At 42.3% G+C, this 15318-nt stretch overlaps 1 protein-coding gene across 5 annotated transcripts in view; it reads left to right on the top strand.

Annotated features, from left to right (window-relative positions):
* ptpn20 (protein tyrosine phosphatase non-receptor type 20) overlaps nucleotides 1–15318 on the top strand; it is a 283839-nt gene that overhangs the window by 128721 nt on the left and 139800 nt on the right. For all 5 annotated transcript variants that reach the window (XM_067972632.1, XM_067972634.1, XM_067972633.1 and 2 more), the window contains 9 exons: nucleotides 1522–1660; nucleotides 3871–4023; nucleotides 4605–4790; nucleotides 5769–5931; nucleotides 6743–6953; nucleotides 9008–9111; nucleotides 11128–11220; nucleotides 13430–13537; nucleotides 13640–13756. In XM_067972632.1, the coding sequence (XP_067828733.1) occupies nucleotides 1522–1660; nucleotides 3871–4023; nucleotides 4605–4790; nucleotides 5769–5931; nucleotides 6743–6953; nucleotides 9008–9111; nucleotides 11128–11220; nucleotides 13430–13537; nucleotides 13640–13756 (1274 nt within the window). The remainder of the gene's footprint in view (nucleotides 1–1521; nucleotides 1661–3870; nucleotides 4024–4604; nucleotides 4791–5768; nucleotides 5932–6742; nucleotides 6954–9007; nucleotides 9112–11127; nucleotides 11221–13429; nucleotides 13538–13639; nucleotides 13757–15318) is intronic.

Raw genomic sequence — 15318 nt, forward strand, 5'->3', positions numbered from 1 at the left:
CACATGAAAAAAACATACGGGTTCCTGGGCTTTATAAATAGAGGCAGAGAGTACAAAAGCAAGGAAGTTATGCTAAACCTTTATAAGTAACTGGTTAGGCCTCAGATGTGTCCAATTCTAGGCAGCACACTTTAGGAAGAATGTCAAGGCCTTGGAGAGGGTGCAGAAGAGATTTGCTAGAATGGTACCAGGGATGAGGGACTTCGGTTATGGGGAGAGATTAAAGAAGATGGTATTGTTCTCCTTAGAGCAGAGAACGTTAAGGGGAGATTTAATAGAGGTAGTCAAAATTATGAAGGGTTTTCATAGAGTAGAGAGGGAGAAACTGTTTCCATTGGCAGGAGGGTCGATAACCAATGGACACAGATTAAAGATAATTGGCAAAAGAACCAGGCAGGAGATGGAGAAAATTTTTTACACAGCGAGTTGTTCTGATCTGAAAGGGTGGTGGAAACAGATTCAGGAGTAACTTTCAAAAGTGAATCGGATATATACTTGAAAAGGAAAAAATTGCAGGGCTATGGGGAAAGAGACTAATTGGATAGCTCTTTCAAGGAGCCGGAATAGGCATGACGGGCCGAATGGCCTCCTTCTGTGCTCTACGATTCTATGTAGTCATCATAAGCATATAATAGATTGATAGAAAGAAAGAACTTGCATTTATATAGTGCCATCCACCAGCCCAGGATGTCCCAAAGCACTTTACAGCCAATGAAGTACTTTGTTTAAAGGGTTGGCACTGTTGTGATGTAGGAAACATGGAAGCTAATTTGCGCACAGCAAGGTCCCACAAGCAACAGTGAGATAAATGACTGGATAATCTGTTTTAGTGACGTTGATTGAGGAATAAATGAGGAATCGCCAGTTCTTCTTCCAAATAGTGCCATGGGATCTTTCATATCCACCTGAGAGGGCAGACAGGGCCTCAGCTTAATGTCTCATCTGAAAGGTGGTATCTCAAATAGTACAACCCTCCCTCAGTAGAGTATTAGCCTGGCTTTTTTGTACTCAAGTCTCTGGAGTGGGATTGTGAACTGACAACCTTCTGACATCAGAGGCAAGAGTACTACCACTGAGCCAAGGCTGACACCTAAATAATCAAAACAGAAAATGCTGGAAATACTCAGCAGGTCAGGCAGCATCCATGGAGCGAGAAACAGAGTTAACGTTTCAGGTCGATGACTTTTCGTCAGAACTGGAAGAAGTAAAGATTTAACAGTTTTTAAGCAAGTACAGAGCCAGGGAAAGGAGGAGGGGGAGAAAAGAACAAAAGGGAAAGTCTGTGATAGGGTGGAGGGCAGGAATGATTCAATGACAAAAGGGATGATGGTGTAAGGCAAATGGGGTGGTAATGGGACAGGTTAAAATAAAAACAAAAGATGGGTCTAGAGGAGCTAGATAGTATAAAAGGATAAAGGAGCTGATAATATAAAAATTACCCATTTACAAACTCATCTGCTGTAAGTGGCCTGCAGTGTATAGAAGATGCCAGGATTTTATTGATATCCATTTACCTTTTAGGCACAGCCTCACCAGACATCAGTATTATCTGCAACTAAGGAAAGACATCCTTGAAGAACAGTTGTACTGCAGTGATGAGACAGCCCTGCAGCTGGGCTCCCTGGCTCTCCAGGCAGAGTATGGAGATTACATTCCAGAGGTGCGTATGTGGCTACCAATATTACTCATTTTTAATCTGAGCTCAGTAGCGCTGTGAGCTCCTGAATACAACCAATGCCGCTGCAAGCAATTGGAATAAAGGGGGAAAAAAAAGACAAGACCAAAAGTTTTATTATATATTTTTATGTTAACAGGCCCCTTTTATTGCTCTTTGCCCTGCGCCCTAATAACAGCCATTCCACTAGCTGCTTTTACTGCAGATTAATAAAAGGAAAGGGTACAGTGCTGAATCCCAGATATGGCAACAACCAACAGCAAGGGAAGCTGTAAATATAGGCCGATAGGCATATGAGACAGCAGGTCTGCTGGAAGCCATATGTGATGGGGAGGTGGGCCACAGACGGCCCTGGGCCCACTTTGAGATTGCCAATGCCCGTCTATCAGCTTAAACATCCACTCCCTCCACCACCGGTGCACCGTGGCTGCAGTGTGTACTATCTACAGGATGCACTGCAGCAACTCACCGAGGCTTCGTCGGCAGCACCTCCCAAATCCACGACCTCCACCACCTAGAAGGACAAGGGCAGCAGGTACATGGGAACACCATCACCTCCAAGCTCCCCTCCAAGTCACACACCATTCCGACTTGGACATATATCGCCGTTTCTTCATCGTCGCTGGTTCAAATTCCTGGAACTCCCAACCTAACAGCACTGTGGGAGAACCTTCACCACACGGACTGCAGCGGTTCAAGAAGAAGGCCCACTACCACCTTCTCAAGGGCAATGAGGGATGGGCAATAAATGGTTTCTTTGTGCCTAAGGATAATGGTAGCGACACCCGTATCTCGAGAATGAATATATAAAAATAGCATTGAAAACAGTACTGCAAAACTGTTAACCTTCTTCCCACCCCCATATGGATTACAATAGACAGAACTATGACACAATTTCAGCATTTGATTCCACAGAGTGACTCACATACTCTTGTAACCAGAAGACAAATGGCTTGGCTACTTTACGAATCAGCCTGTGCTTGTTTTGTTTCACATATGAATTACCTCACATGCATGTACGTGAGAATCACTGAAAGTCATCCTGGTGAGTGCACTTTTTTCATATCGAAGAGTGGCAACCTCTTACTTTCTTGCCCTTCTTGTGTCACACACAGAAGAATATTAACCTGCTGGAGCGAGAAATTACAATGGCAAACTGTTCTCCTCATGTGGCACCATTCTGCTCCATGTCATTAGCAATAAAGTGCTATTGTATTTTCAAGGCTAATAACAGTAATACAAGTTCGTGGGAAGAAAAATCTATGTAAACCTTGATTATCCTATTTGATATCTACTTATACCTGGCCTAGTTCAGTACCATTATTCTTAGGCACATAGAAACCATCAGAGGATTACAGCCAAAGCAATTACCATATAATATTACAGTCTTTTCCCAGAATGTTTTGGATTAATCAATGTTCTAGGCTGCCATATGTTTTCTTGATGCTACTTAGTGGGATGTTTTTCAAGTTTCCACATTGGATTGTGCTCAGCACAGAGCTGTTACGACATACTTCGCATCACTTAAATTGGCCTCTTGGAATTTCTTATTGGATCTAATGATAACAAATGGTGTTCTGAAAATAACCCCCTCCCGCAGAGCCCGTGATTGAATTGGGCGCAGTTCCTCTGGCGCCTTTCTGAAGGGTCCATTTTCCGTGCTTGACCCTAGACATTAAGCGTCAGCAGGTTATTCGACCGTGGGAAGTATCACAGCCTGCTTCGTCCACGGATTCACACTTTCCAGCACCGGTAACTGGGTAACGATAAGGAGTGGGACAAACTAAGGAGGCACCCAAGTCTAAGGATTTCACAACAAGGCTGTAGAGAAATATCCTTTAATGAAAGGGTGGGCAAAGGATTTGTTTGGTCACAAGGTTGAGTTAACACTCTGATTTTTGGAATGAATCATTGAATATTGAAGCCAAAGGATTGAAGGATGTGCGCTAGTAGTTCCCACAGGGGGTTCTCCCGATCTCCCGTCGTAACTTTGACGGGAGATTAGCGGAAATCCCAGAGCATAAACTGCCGATTATACTGCTTCTCTGGAGTTTCTGCCAATCTTCCACCGAAGTCACAGCGGGGTTTTGGAGCATTTCGCGGAAATTATCCCTTGTGGTGTTTTAGGGATTCTCCTTTGTCTGAAGCACATACTGTATGGGGTTGCTGACAGTAAGTGTGTTGTGTTTGAATAGGTGCATGGCAAGAACTATTATCGGATAGAGCACTACATTCCTCCCAGTGTGATGGAAAAGATGGCTTTGACTTGCATAAAGGAGGAGCTGCCCAGACTTCACTCCACTTACTTTGACTTGTCTGAAGAAGAGGCTGAGATGGAGTATCTGAAGGTACATTGCACGCAACACTTTTCCTTTGTGTTCAGATTCTTTGGCTAGAAATTATTTTTGGTAGCGATACTGGATGAATGCTTAATGTCTTCACATACCATTCTTCTCTCTGCTTAATTAAGGAAGGAGTCAACCTAATTAAAATAATCAAGTAATGCTGCAGATAAGTACATGAGGGAGAAAGGAATGGAAGGATATGTTGTTAGGGTGAGATGAAGTAAGGTGGGAGGAAGCTCATGTGGAGTATAAACACTGGCAGAGGCCTGTTGGGCTGAATGGCCTGTTTCTGTGCTGTAAAATGCTAAATAATTCCATGTAATTTAAATAGTGGGCTGAGCAATTCTACAGCTGGCACCAGGACTTTGCCCAAATGGCCAATCTTCATGTGTGTTTGTCGGCTATTATCACTTTCAGTAAGTTGTGGCCTTGTAGATGTTAGCTGTTTGAACTTCCAGCACATGTTTCAGTGAAAATCTAACGACATTACGTACCTCGCATGAGCCTTGCTGCATTTATAATTGCAAGTCCTTTCTCTTTCCTTAGCGTGAAATGACATTTACTGGTGTTTTTGCAACAAACAGGTAACTCAGCAGCTTCCAGAGTATGGTGTACTGTTCCACCGTGTCGCGCGGGATAAGAAAGCTGCAGGGGGAGACATCGTGCTCGGAATCTGTGCTAAAGGGATCATCGTTTATGAGGTGAAGAACAACACTAGAATTGCCAGCTTACGCTTTCAATGGCGTGAAACCGAAAGGATCACATTTAGTGTAAGTAGAACCTCGTGCTCATCACATGTTACGTTCAAGAGCAACAACTAAAATTAGTTATTTTCCCCACTTTTTTCTTGTCCTCATCTGAGGGCACTGTCTCACGTTGGGGTTAGGTTCTATAGCTGGCATCAGGACCTTGCCCAAATGGCCAACCTACATGTGTGAACCTGGACAGTGAATGGCAGTAGACTGGTTGACCATCAAGGCCAAGCTTGATCCCCTCTCAACCAATGCCCACACACAAGCATTTTCCAGTATGCATCACTGGATCGTGGTCATGAGCACGAACCCTGGCTGATTTTATTAACCCTCTGAAGTCTAGGGACACATAGGACGTCCAGTCACCTCAGCTGAAATTAGCTAACTCTGTTCTATCTGTTGAAGGTTAATTTAAGTGAATATTTTTTAAAGCCCAATGACCCCCATATATGTATTTATATGAGAGCTATTTCTGTGTGCGCTATCACCCATTTCTCCTCATTACTGTAATGTCCAAAGAGCATACTCTATGCTCTTTACGCAGATCTGTACTACACTGGTTATCATCAAGAAGGCAAAGAATGAATTTCCACATACATAACTCTTTATCTATTACTTTTCTGGTAATTGGATAAAGGAAACACAGAAAAATCAACTTCACAGGAGCATTTGCAGCGATAATATGCCAAGCCGGGGGTGGTTTGTATGTGTGGGCGGGGAGGGTGTTAAATTGAATGGGGAACCTTCAATGCACTGCTGTCATGTAACTCATGGCAGCTAAACAAAGTGGCATTGACATTGGTCCCACTTCCTGTCCTCTTAGCCCTAGCATCCAAGCCGTTCAAAATGGACTATTAGGTGATGGGACAACAGTAATACTAATATACAAGGGTATATACTCGCCAAAAGTCCATGCTCATATTGAAGTTGTTAACCTGTTACTGATTGACATGGTGTTGAATGATATAATGTGATCTGATTAGTATTTCTCTTTAGAGAAAGAAGTTTACTGTGCAAAGCAGTTCAGACGGTAAGAAGCACATCTTTATCACAGATAACAGCAAGACCTGCAAGTATCTAATTGAGCTGTGCTCGGCCCAACACAAGTTCCAGATGCAGATGAACTCCCGGCAGCTCAGCCAAGCTGCCTTTGCAAAGGGTAAGGACAGAGTCACAATATGGGTCTGCTTTAAAGGAGGTGACAGTAGGTTTTCCTTATTATGAACACCCAGAAGACCCCAGTTAGAAATGGTCATTTGCTTTAACTGATGAAGAAGCAGATTCTTAAAAGCAATTGATTAAGTCATTGGTTTTCTGCTGCTTCTGATTGATGTAGTAGCTGAGCATTCATTGTTGCTTGTAGAGACCCTCCTTGGTTGCCCTGTTACCTTTATCCTGTTACGACGCTGAGCAGATTGTGAATGGTGATCACTGCACCCAGTTAAGTCCTAAAATGGCCATCAGGTCCTACGAAGGTCATAAGACCCCGATTTGCATATAAAAAGGGCCGTCCAACTGATACAGGTGGGCGTTCCGGCCGTTGGGAAGATAGTGTCAGCCACACGCCACCATTCTCGAGGACCTACTGCTCCACTTCTGCCCAGCGGGCGGCCTGAAAATCTCACCCTATGGCGTGTAAACCCTTCATCAGAACTATTCTCACCTCTCTTGTCTCTTGGTCGATGCTGTGCATTTTCTGGTTTTGTTTCAGACTGCCAGCATTTGCAGTTTTTTTTAGAAGCTGAGAAGTACTGATTGACTGGGGATTTTAATTAAAAATTGTATTGCATAATTATTATTAATCACTTAGATAGTTACTTGTTGTGCAAGTCATTGGCCAGTCATCAAAATTAGTTTAATACGGGATTGTGCTGCCCAGTTCTATTTTATAATTTAGTTATACTTGGTTCGAAGTCAAATCAGCGTTTATTGTTATTGTTAAATGCACAATGCCCCCTTGTTTTCCACAGAGGAACACGTTTTTACATCTATAGTTGCAAACAAGGCAAGATATGCTCAGCGAAAACGTTTTGAGGAGATGCGCAATGTTTCCCGTTCGGAGACCATGCTGAGTCGTCCTACCATGGACGCCGTGTCTATTGGTGCACTGAGCAAGTCCTGTGACAATCTCACTACAGACATGACTACTTCAGGTTGTGGAGGTGCCAGTAACACGTGGAGGTAAGTTTTCCCTATGCAGTCACACCGGGGATTGCATTTCAGGCAAATGCTTAGATTCCTTGGCGACAATACTGAAGTGTGTAGCTGTGATTCAGTCACACAGGTGTCACAGCGCAAGTGTTGTATTGAATAGTTATGGTAAAATACAAATTATAGGTTGCTAATGTTACACTTAAAGCAAACTCCTTTGTGTCTGTGAATGGAAACAGTATTTAAATAATTTCTGCATTTTCTATATCTTAATTCAAGTCACCTCTCATATGCTAAAACCTGAAATAATCACAAAAGCAAACTAATTTATTGAGGAGTAGGCTATTGTAGATAACATGTACAGTTATCACCAACTCGTTTATCTGGAAGTTGTTGGACTATCTATTAACTCCTGACACATGTTTTGTCATGTATACGCGTGACAAGATTAATGATCTCAGCTCTTCCACTTTTCCACGATGAAAATGAAGTATGGAATCTTGTCTTCAATCGCAGTGTTTGATACTGGTACTGGGAGAAATCAGAGATACCATTTCTCAATCTCCATTTTGATGCATGAAGCATCAAATACCCAATGTTGTGTTATATTATGGTGCAATTAATTTTCTTTAAAGGGGCAAACCTTTAAGTAGGTATTATGAAATTTACGCATAGCAGAATATGCTGCGAGAAAGATTAATGAACTAATAAATATTTGGAATGAGATTGGCCATGAGGAAATGTCTAAGGTTATGCTGCAGTCTGGTTCAATTGGGATGCACTGATTTCATAGTTGGTACCAGTAATTCATGACTCATGTAAGTTTGCCATTTCACATGCATGAGATAATACTAAATGATCAACATCAGTACACTTTATCCCAGAATTCCTGTGAATCCATCAGCCTGGTGCTTAGCTGCAGTTAAAAAAAGTGTTAAAAGGTATTGTTTTGTATTAGCAGATGAATAAAATACAAATCAAAAGAGACTCTATCATTGTTGTACATAGCAGCGGACAGTTCCTATTTGGAGTGGTGTATGACTTAATCTGAGGAATGGTGTTAATGCCTTTGAGAGGGTATCAGGAATTAATTTACAAGGAAAGGTTAAGGAGTACAATAGCCCAGTGGTTATGGCACTAGATGACCAACCCTGAGATCATGAGTTAAATCCCACCATGACAAGTTGTAAAATTAATCTGTAAGCTACTACAGGAGTCTTCCATTCCTCCCCAGTCATGTTCACGTGTTCACAGTCATGTTCACACATGACTCCAATCCCTTAGTAAGCAGTTGACTCTTAAATATCTTCAGGGCAACCTGAGATGAGGAATAAACATTGCCTTGTCAGTGTTGCCTACATCCCTACATCCATAATAACATTTCTTAACAAGACATTTTAGTTATCTATATATTCATTTTTAATTCTATTTTGATATGTTTAATGGTCAGAATACATGTATCATGTAAAATTTAGCAACATGGAAAGAGAAAAAGGTTTCTGCTATAGAATAGTTCAACATACACCAGAGGTGTATCAAAACATTAATATTCTTTAATTTTAGTCAATATGTGAAGCTTTTTCCATTCTGTTGATATTTAGAATACAGGAGATGTAGAACATAGAGGATTCATTGAAGGGAACATTCATACGGGTGCTAGTTCCTTCTCCATACTTGTTAATCGAAACAGTGCTGCAATTAATCAGTGGATTGTTTAATATAAAGACCTGGAAATTTACTCAGACTCTTAAGAGGAGGCAGAGGTGTGATGTGGTGGGACTTCCACCCATCTCTTTGGCCTCACCTGACCCAATCCTAAATTGCAAGGGCGGGGTCATTTGAACAATCAAGGGTCTGCCCACATCTTGAGAAGATGTATATTAGGAGCTTGCAAAAACAAAACATCAAAAACTTGCACAAGAGACCAGAATGCCATGGTTAGCAGAGACTGTCAGGTGCGACCCACGACCCTGGACCTTTTTACCAGACACAACGCATACTTTGTTAGAAGATCACTGACTCGATCTGAACACAAGCTCGCTGTGTGACAGTCCAGGTAATCAGAAGCTGTCTTTCTTCTGCAGTGCAACAGGTGCCATATCTCAGTCAGAAATTCTCCCCGCTTTGAGAGAAAGATGCAGATACTTGGGTTTGCTGAATGTGGCCTCGGGTCAAAGCGTCAGGACTGGTAAGTTCAGAAGAGACTACTCATATATACTAAAGGAACGTTTTCTTGAATCCGACTCATATTACCTGTTAAGGAGTGAAGGAGGGACCATTTTATGAACTGCTCCTAGCACGGAATCTCACCTGTTGGGAACATACATTGGAATTCAGGCACACTCACACATTCCCGATCTGTAGGCCTGACAGACAGGGCACTGCACCAAGAGTGCTATTTCGTAAAATTACCCCAGCATGTTGTGCTTTGTGTTATATTAGTAACATTCCAAATACTTGGAAAAATTGCAGTCTATGAATCAAAATAGTGGGGAATATGGTCTGAAAATGGGATAAAGCTGGTGGTTATTTGTCCTCAAGCCTGTTTCCAGAAAGAGGCATTGTTATAACTTGCCAAGTCATCCAGTCCAATAGACCTTGATATGCACTATTACTACAGTGAGGGGTATTGTGATGTCTGTACTGGCCCATCACGAGCTTCGAGCCAAAGGGGCAGATAATCCACAAGATTGGATCTGTGGAACATCTAATGCCCTCTTTGCTGTCTCCAATGACAATGGCAATAGTAGAGACAACAATCTCATAAACAATGTGGTACCAGTGTCCTCAGAGACCTCCTCCACACTTACACCTGATGCGCCATCTTGAACCTTCTATCTTGAACCTCCCCTCCTATTTCTCATCTACATGCTGCCTCTCGGCGACATCATCCGAAGACATTTCGTCTGGTTCCACATGTATGCTGACGGCACCCAGTTCTGTCTCACCATCATCTCTCTCGACCCCTCCACCACCTCTGTGTTCTCAGACTGCTTATCCAACAAGCCATTGTCTTCGGGCCCTGCAACAAACTCTGTTCCCTGGGCATCGATTCCATCCACCTCCCTGATCACTGTCTCAGGCTTAACCATACTACTTACAACCTCAATGTCATATTTGACCTTGAGCTGAGCTGCCGACCCCATATCCTCTCCATCACAAAGCCCACCTACTTCCACCTCTGCAACATCACCCGTCTCTGCCCCATCCTCAGCTCATCTGCTGCTGAAATCCTCATTCACGCTTTTGTTACTTCCAGATTTAACTATTCCAAGACTCTCCTGGCCGACCTCCCATCTTCGACCTTGCATAAACGTGAACTCATCCAAAACTCTGCTGCCCATACCCTAACTCTCACCGTCCCATTCACCTCTGTGCTCGCTGACCTACGTTGGCTCCTAGTCCACCTACGCCTCATTTTTAAAATTGTCATCCTCGTGTTCAATTCCCCTCAATGGCCTCGCCCCTCTCTATCTCTGCAGCATCCACCAGCCCTACAAACCTCTGAGATCTCTGCAATCCTTCAACTCTGGCCTCTTGTGCATCCCCCACCATTGGCAGCCATTCCTTCAGCTGTCTGGACCTTAATCTCAGGAAATCCCTCCCTAAACCTCTCTGCCTCTCCACCTCTCTCCTTTAAGACGCTCCTTAAAATCTGCCTCTGACCAAGCTTTTACTCACTGATCCTAATATCTCCTTCTTTGGCTCAGTATCAATTTTTGTCTGATTACGTTCCTGCCTTGGGACATATTCCTACTCTAAAGGCCCAATAATAGTGGAAATAGCTTCTTCTGTAAGCATGTCAAGGCTACAACAACAGCAACAACTTGTATTCATATAGCACCTTTAACGTAGTAAAATGTCGCAAGGTGCTTCACAGGAGTGTAATCAGAAAAATTGATACCGAGCCAAAGGAGACATTAGGGCAGAGAACTAAAAGCTTGGTCAAAGAGGTAGGTTTTTAGGAGCATCTTAAAGGAGGAGAGAGAGGTGGTGAAGCAGAGAGATTTAGGGAGGGAATTCCAGAGCTTAGGACCTAGACAGAAGGCACGGCCGCCAGTGGTGGGGCGAAGGAAGTGGGGGATGCACAAGAGGACAAGTTGGACACATCTTTAGTCAGTGGATTCTATTCAGTTTTTGTTGCAGTACCACTATTTTGACATTGGTATTTTTCTGCCAGCTCACATATACTTTTTATTCACAGGTGCATTAAAGAGCAAAACGGACAATGTGCTGACTGTACCTGAGAGGGAGATCGTTTTTGTAAATCTGAAGAAAGATCCAAAAGTTGGCGTTGGTATGAGAGACAGTAGACTTTCACTTTAATGTATCTTCTTAATGATTTCTGCTCATTCACACGTTGTAGTATTAAGAACATAAAAATTCATAGAATGGGAAAAGGCCATTCATTCCAGCAAGCCCATCTCTTGTACAATCCATTTTATAATGGATTCTGTTGATCCCATTTAATCTCCAGGGGAACAATTTTACAAACGTTCTCCCTTGTTTTCAAGAGGTAGATGAAGCAAATTTCGAAAATACCTATTTCATCCAACATCCTTGGGCAGTTGTATTCTTTGGTATGAGGTCTCCATCATTCCAACAGCTCAGATGCCATCAAAGCTTTTGTTTATCTCTACCTGTACTCATCATTGTAATCCTTAATTCCTACCCATTTATTCCACCAGCTCTTGTTTTAAAGGTGTTGATTGACACATCATTAAGTGCATTAGTTGGGAGTATGTCCAACACATCAACAGCTCCTGAGTGGAAGGTTAAATATTCCTTCTATCCTAGAGCCTTGTTGAAGCCTGTTAACTTTATATTCATGTCCTCCAGTTCAACACTTCTAGAAATAAATAACTATCTATAGGACCCATCCTTCTACAGTTTGTAAACATCATGTCACATCTCATTGCAATCAGAATAGAACATGGTAAATCTTTGCACAGAATCTGCTTCAGTTGTGAGGACAAATCAACATTTCAAGAATTACACTGAATTTTACTCAACTGGAGAAAGCACTGGGAAAATATTTTCTGCAATAGTTTATAATTCACTATTTATTTTCATTTTCTCTTGGGATTTCTATTTCTGTTAGGAGTTTGGGGATTATCTTTTAAACAGTGGCAAGTTTAATATATTTTTCTTGTACTGAACCTTTTAATGTGTAATGACCTCACCTCAGAGCCTTTGGGTAAATCAGCCTGTGACTAAATTGATTGTTCGTTATGCCTCTCTAGAGGCCAAGTCAGATTTATGGTTATTTGTCTCAACTAGATTGTACGTCCTGTACAAAGAGTAAATATATGTATTTTTTAAAACACGTAAGATATACAGGAGATGATATCAAACATGCATGGGGGGCACCCCCTCAAGCAGACTGGTGCTTTCTCTTTGAGTATGTGTAATAGTAAGGATCTGTGATGAAGCATTTGCCATCAGGCTCTGACTGATTTATTAAAGTCACGGTTGAGCTGATAGACTGTGCTGCAGATTACACAGCTGTACTAATGCATTGCGCTATTCAACCTGTCAAAATTCAATCACTCCAAGTGTGACTCACTTACCTTGGATTAAAAATGTAACCAGTTTTAATGATCGCCCTCATAAAAAAAAACACAGCTCCACAGAGTAGGACGCCCAACCTATAAAACTCAGGTACAACCATTTACCGTGTTTGTCCTACATTCCCACATGTGCCTTTTCACCTGCGTTAAAATAAAAAATAATATCCGAGGGAATAACTTATTGAGCTTGTTCTCAGAATGTCCTTTGAATAAGATATTAAACTGAGGCCCTGTCCGACTGTTAAAAATCCCATGGCACTATCTGAAGAAGAGCAGGGAGCTCTGGTCTCCCGGCCAACATTCCTCAACAGCCGACCCATGAAAAACAGTTTAACTGGCCCTTCATCTCATTGCTGTTCTTTTTTTATTGATTTATTCACGGAATGTGGGAGTTGCTGGCAAGGCCGGCATTTATTACCCATCCCTAGTTGCAGGTTTTTGATACAACTGAGTGACTTGCCAAACCACGTCAAAGGGAAGTTAAGAGTCAACCACCTTTGTGTAAGACTGGAGTCACATATAGGCCAGACAGGGTAAGGACGGCAGGTTTCCTTGCCTGAAGGACATTAGTGAACCAGTTGGGTTTTTACAACAATCCGACAGCTTCACGATACCGATACCAACTTTTTATTTCCAAATTTAGAAAAAAATGATCAAATTCTCAATCTGCTGTGATGGGATTTGAACTCGTGTTCTCTAGATTACTACTCCAGTAATATAACCACTACATTACTGCACCCCATGTTTGTGGGAGCTGCTGGCACAGAATGGCTGCTGCATTTGCCTATGTAATTACAATCGCTGCACTTCAAAATGATTGCATGTGTGGTGTGCTTCGAGACATTTTTGACGTGGTAAAGTGCTAGATAAATCCCACTGTTGTAAATGACTGCAAAAAAACGCAGACTCTCAAAGTTCAGTAATCCTTTTTTGTAGGCTTTATGATTGTTGGAGGAGAGAGCACCGGGAAATTGGACCTGGGTATCTTTATTGCATCAGTCACACCAGGAGGGCCAGCGGACAAGGATGGGCGTGTGAAAGAAGGTGACCACTGATTCTTATGGAATGCTTTTTATCATCAATTGCAGTTTCTCAAAAGTCTGCATTTCACTGTTCAAATGTATTTTCCGCACCTGTATCTTGAAGGGGGGCGCCTGATCTCCGTGAATAGCGAGAGTCTGGAGGGTGTCACTTTCAGAACTGCAGCAGAGATTCTACAGAATTCCCCCGATGAAGTGACACTAATCATTTCTCAGCCAAAAGGTATTCACACTCTTCTGCATTTTGCAATAGCTGTAATTAGGCTTAGAACAAACCCCTCCTTGTTATGTTTGTATGAAGAATGACATTTGGACAAAGAACCAAAGGGGGCAGATGAGGAGAATGTTTTTTTACGCAGCGAGTTGTTATGATCTAGAATGCACTGCATAGATTCAATAGTAACTGTCAAAGGGGAATTGGATAAATACTTGAAGGGGAAATAATTGTAGGGTTATGGGGAAAGGGCAGGGGAGTGGGACTCTTTTAAAGAACCGGTACAGGCATGATGGGCCAAACGTAAGAACATAAAAACATAAGAAATAGGAGCAGGAGTTAGCCATTCGGCCCCTCGAGCCTGCTCCACCATTCAACAAGATCATGGCTGATCGTCTACCTCAACGCCATTTTCCTGCACCATCCCCGTTTCCCTTGATGCCTTCAATATCTAGAAATCTATCGATCTCTGTTTTGAATGTACTCAATGACTGAGCCTCCACAGCCCTCTGGGGTAGAGAATTCCAAAGATTCACCACCCTCTGAGTGAAGAAATGTCTCCTCATTTCAGTCCTAAATGGCCTACCCCATATTCTGAGACTATGATCCCTGGTTCTAGACTCCCCAGCCAGGGGAAACATCCTCTCTTCATTTATCCTGTCAACCCCTGTAAGAATTTTGTATGTTTCAATGAGATAAGGCCTCCTTCTCTGCTGTATCATTCTATGATTTGATGACAAAGTAGAATTCGGTGTGTGAGGGGGGAATGGGTTTTGTCCTTTTACTTCTGGGAGCAAATCCAGCCTGGACAGAGATATATCTCTCTCTCTCTTGTTTGAAGACCTCAAGGATCACAAGAGAAATGAATTCAGGCATTTTGACTATAATTCTACTCCTTAGTACTGTCATCCATGATTTGAGCCTGTATTAAAATAAAAATTAAATCATGAAAAAAGTCTGGATCATAAGATGTAACTGGTATGGCCAGTGCCCCTTTATCATTACCATATGGCTGCTGAAATGCCTCGCATTTGTAAAGGAGATGTAGTTACACCAGCCAAACTGCTCCAGAAAGCAAACCAGCAATGGATCTTGGTCAAAGGCCAGTATTTCAGAGCTGAATTGATTCACTGGTGTCACAATGATGCAGTGTGATTTGTTCCAGCCTAATTCCATTTTGTTTCACGGTAAGAATTTTGAGACAGTAACATCTCAGGGAAAGAAACCATCAATTTTGTCTGACACCAGCAAGAGGAGATTGTGAGGGGTTTCCAATTCCCATCCAACCTGCACGAAGACAACTTGGCATGGTGCCCCATGCATTGTACCAGCTGTAACTGCAGGCTGGCAACTGTGCATTGAGGCATCCTAATATCATTTAACTCTTTAAGTGCAGGAGGCTGGGGACTGAAGGATGCTTTCACTCTCAGATCTACATTTGAATCTGACCCAGTTGCTGGAAGACAGCCTTCTCTGGCAAGTCAAGCGGCTTTGGACAGAGATTCTGATTAACTTCTCTGGAGTTTCGAAGGTTAAGGGGTGATCTGATCGAAGTTTATAAGATATTAAGG

Source organism: Heptranchias perlo, chromosome 36, assembly GCF_035084215.1.
Source record: "Heptranchias perlo isolate sHepPer1 chromosome 36, sHepPer1.hap1, whole genome shotgun sequence".
Classification (NCBI taxonomy): domain Eukaryota; kingdom Metazoa; phylum Chordata; class Chondrichthyes; order Hexanchiformes; family Hexanchidae; genus Heptranchias; species Heptranchias perlo.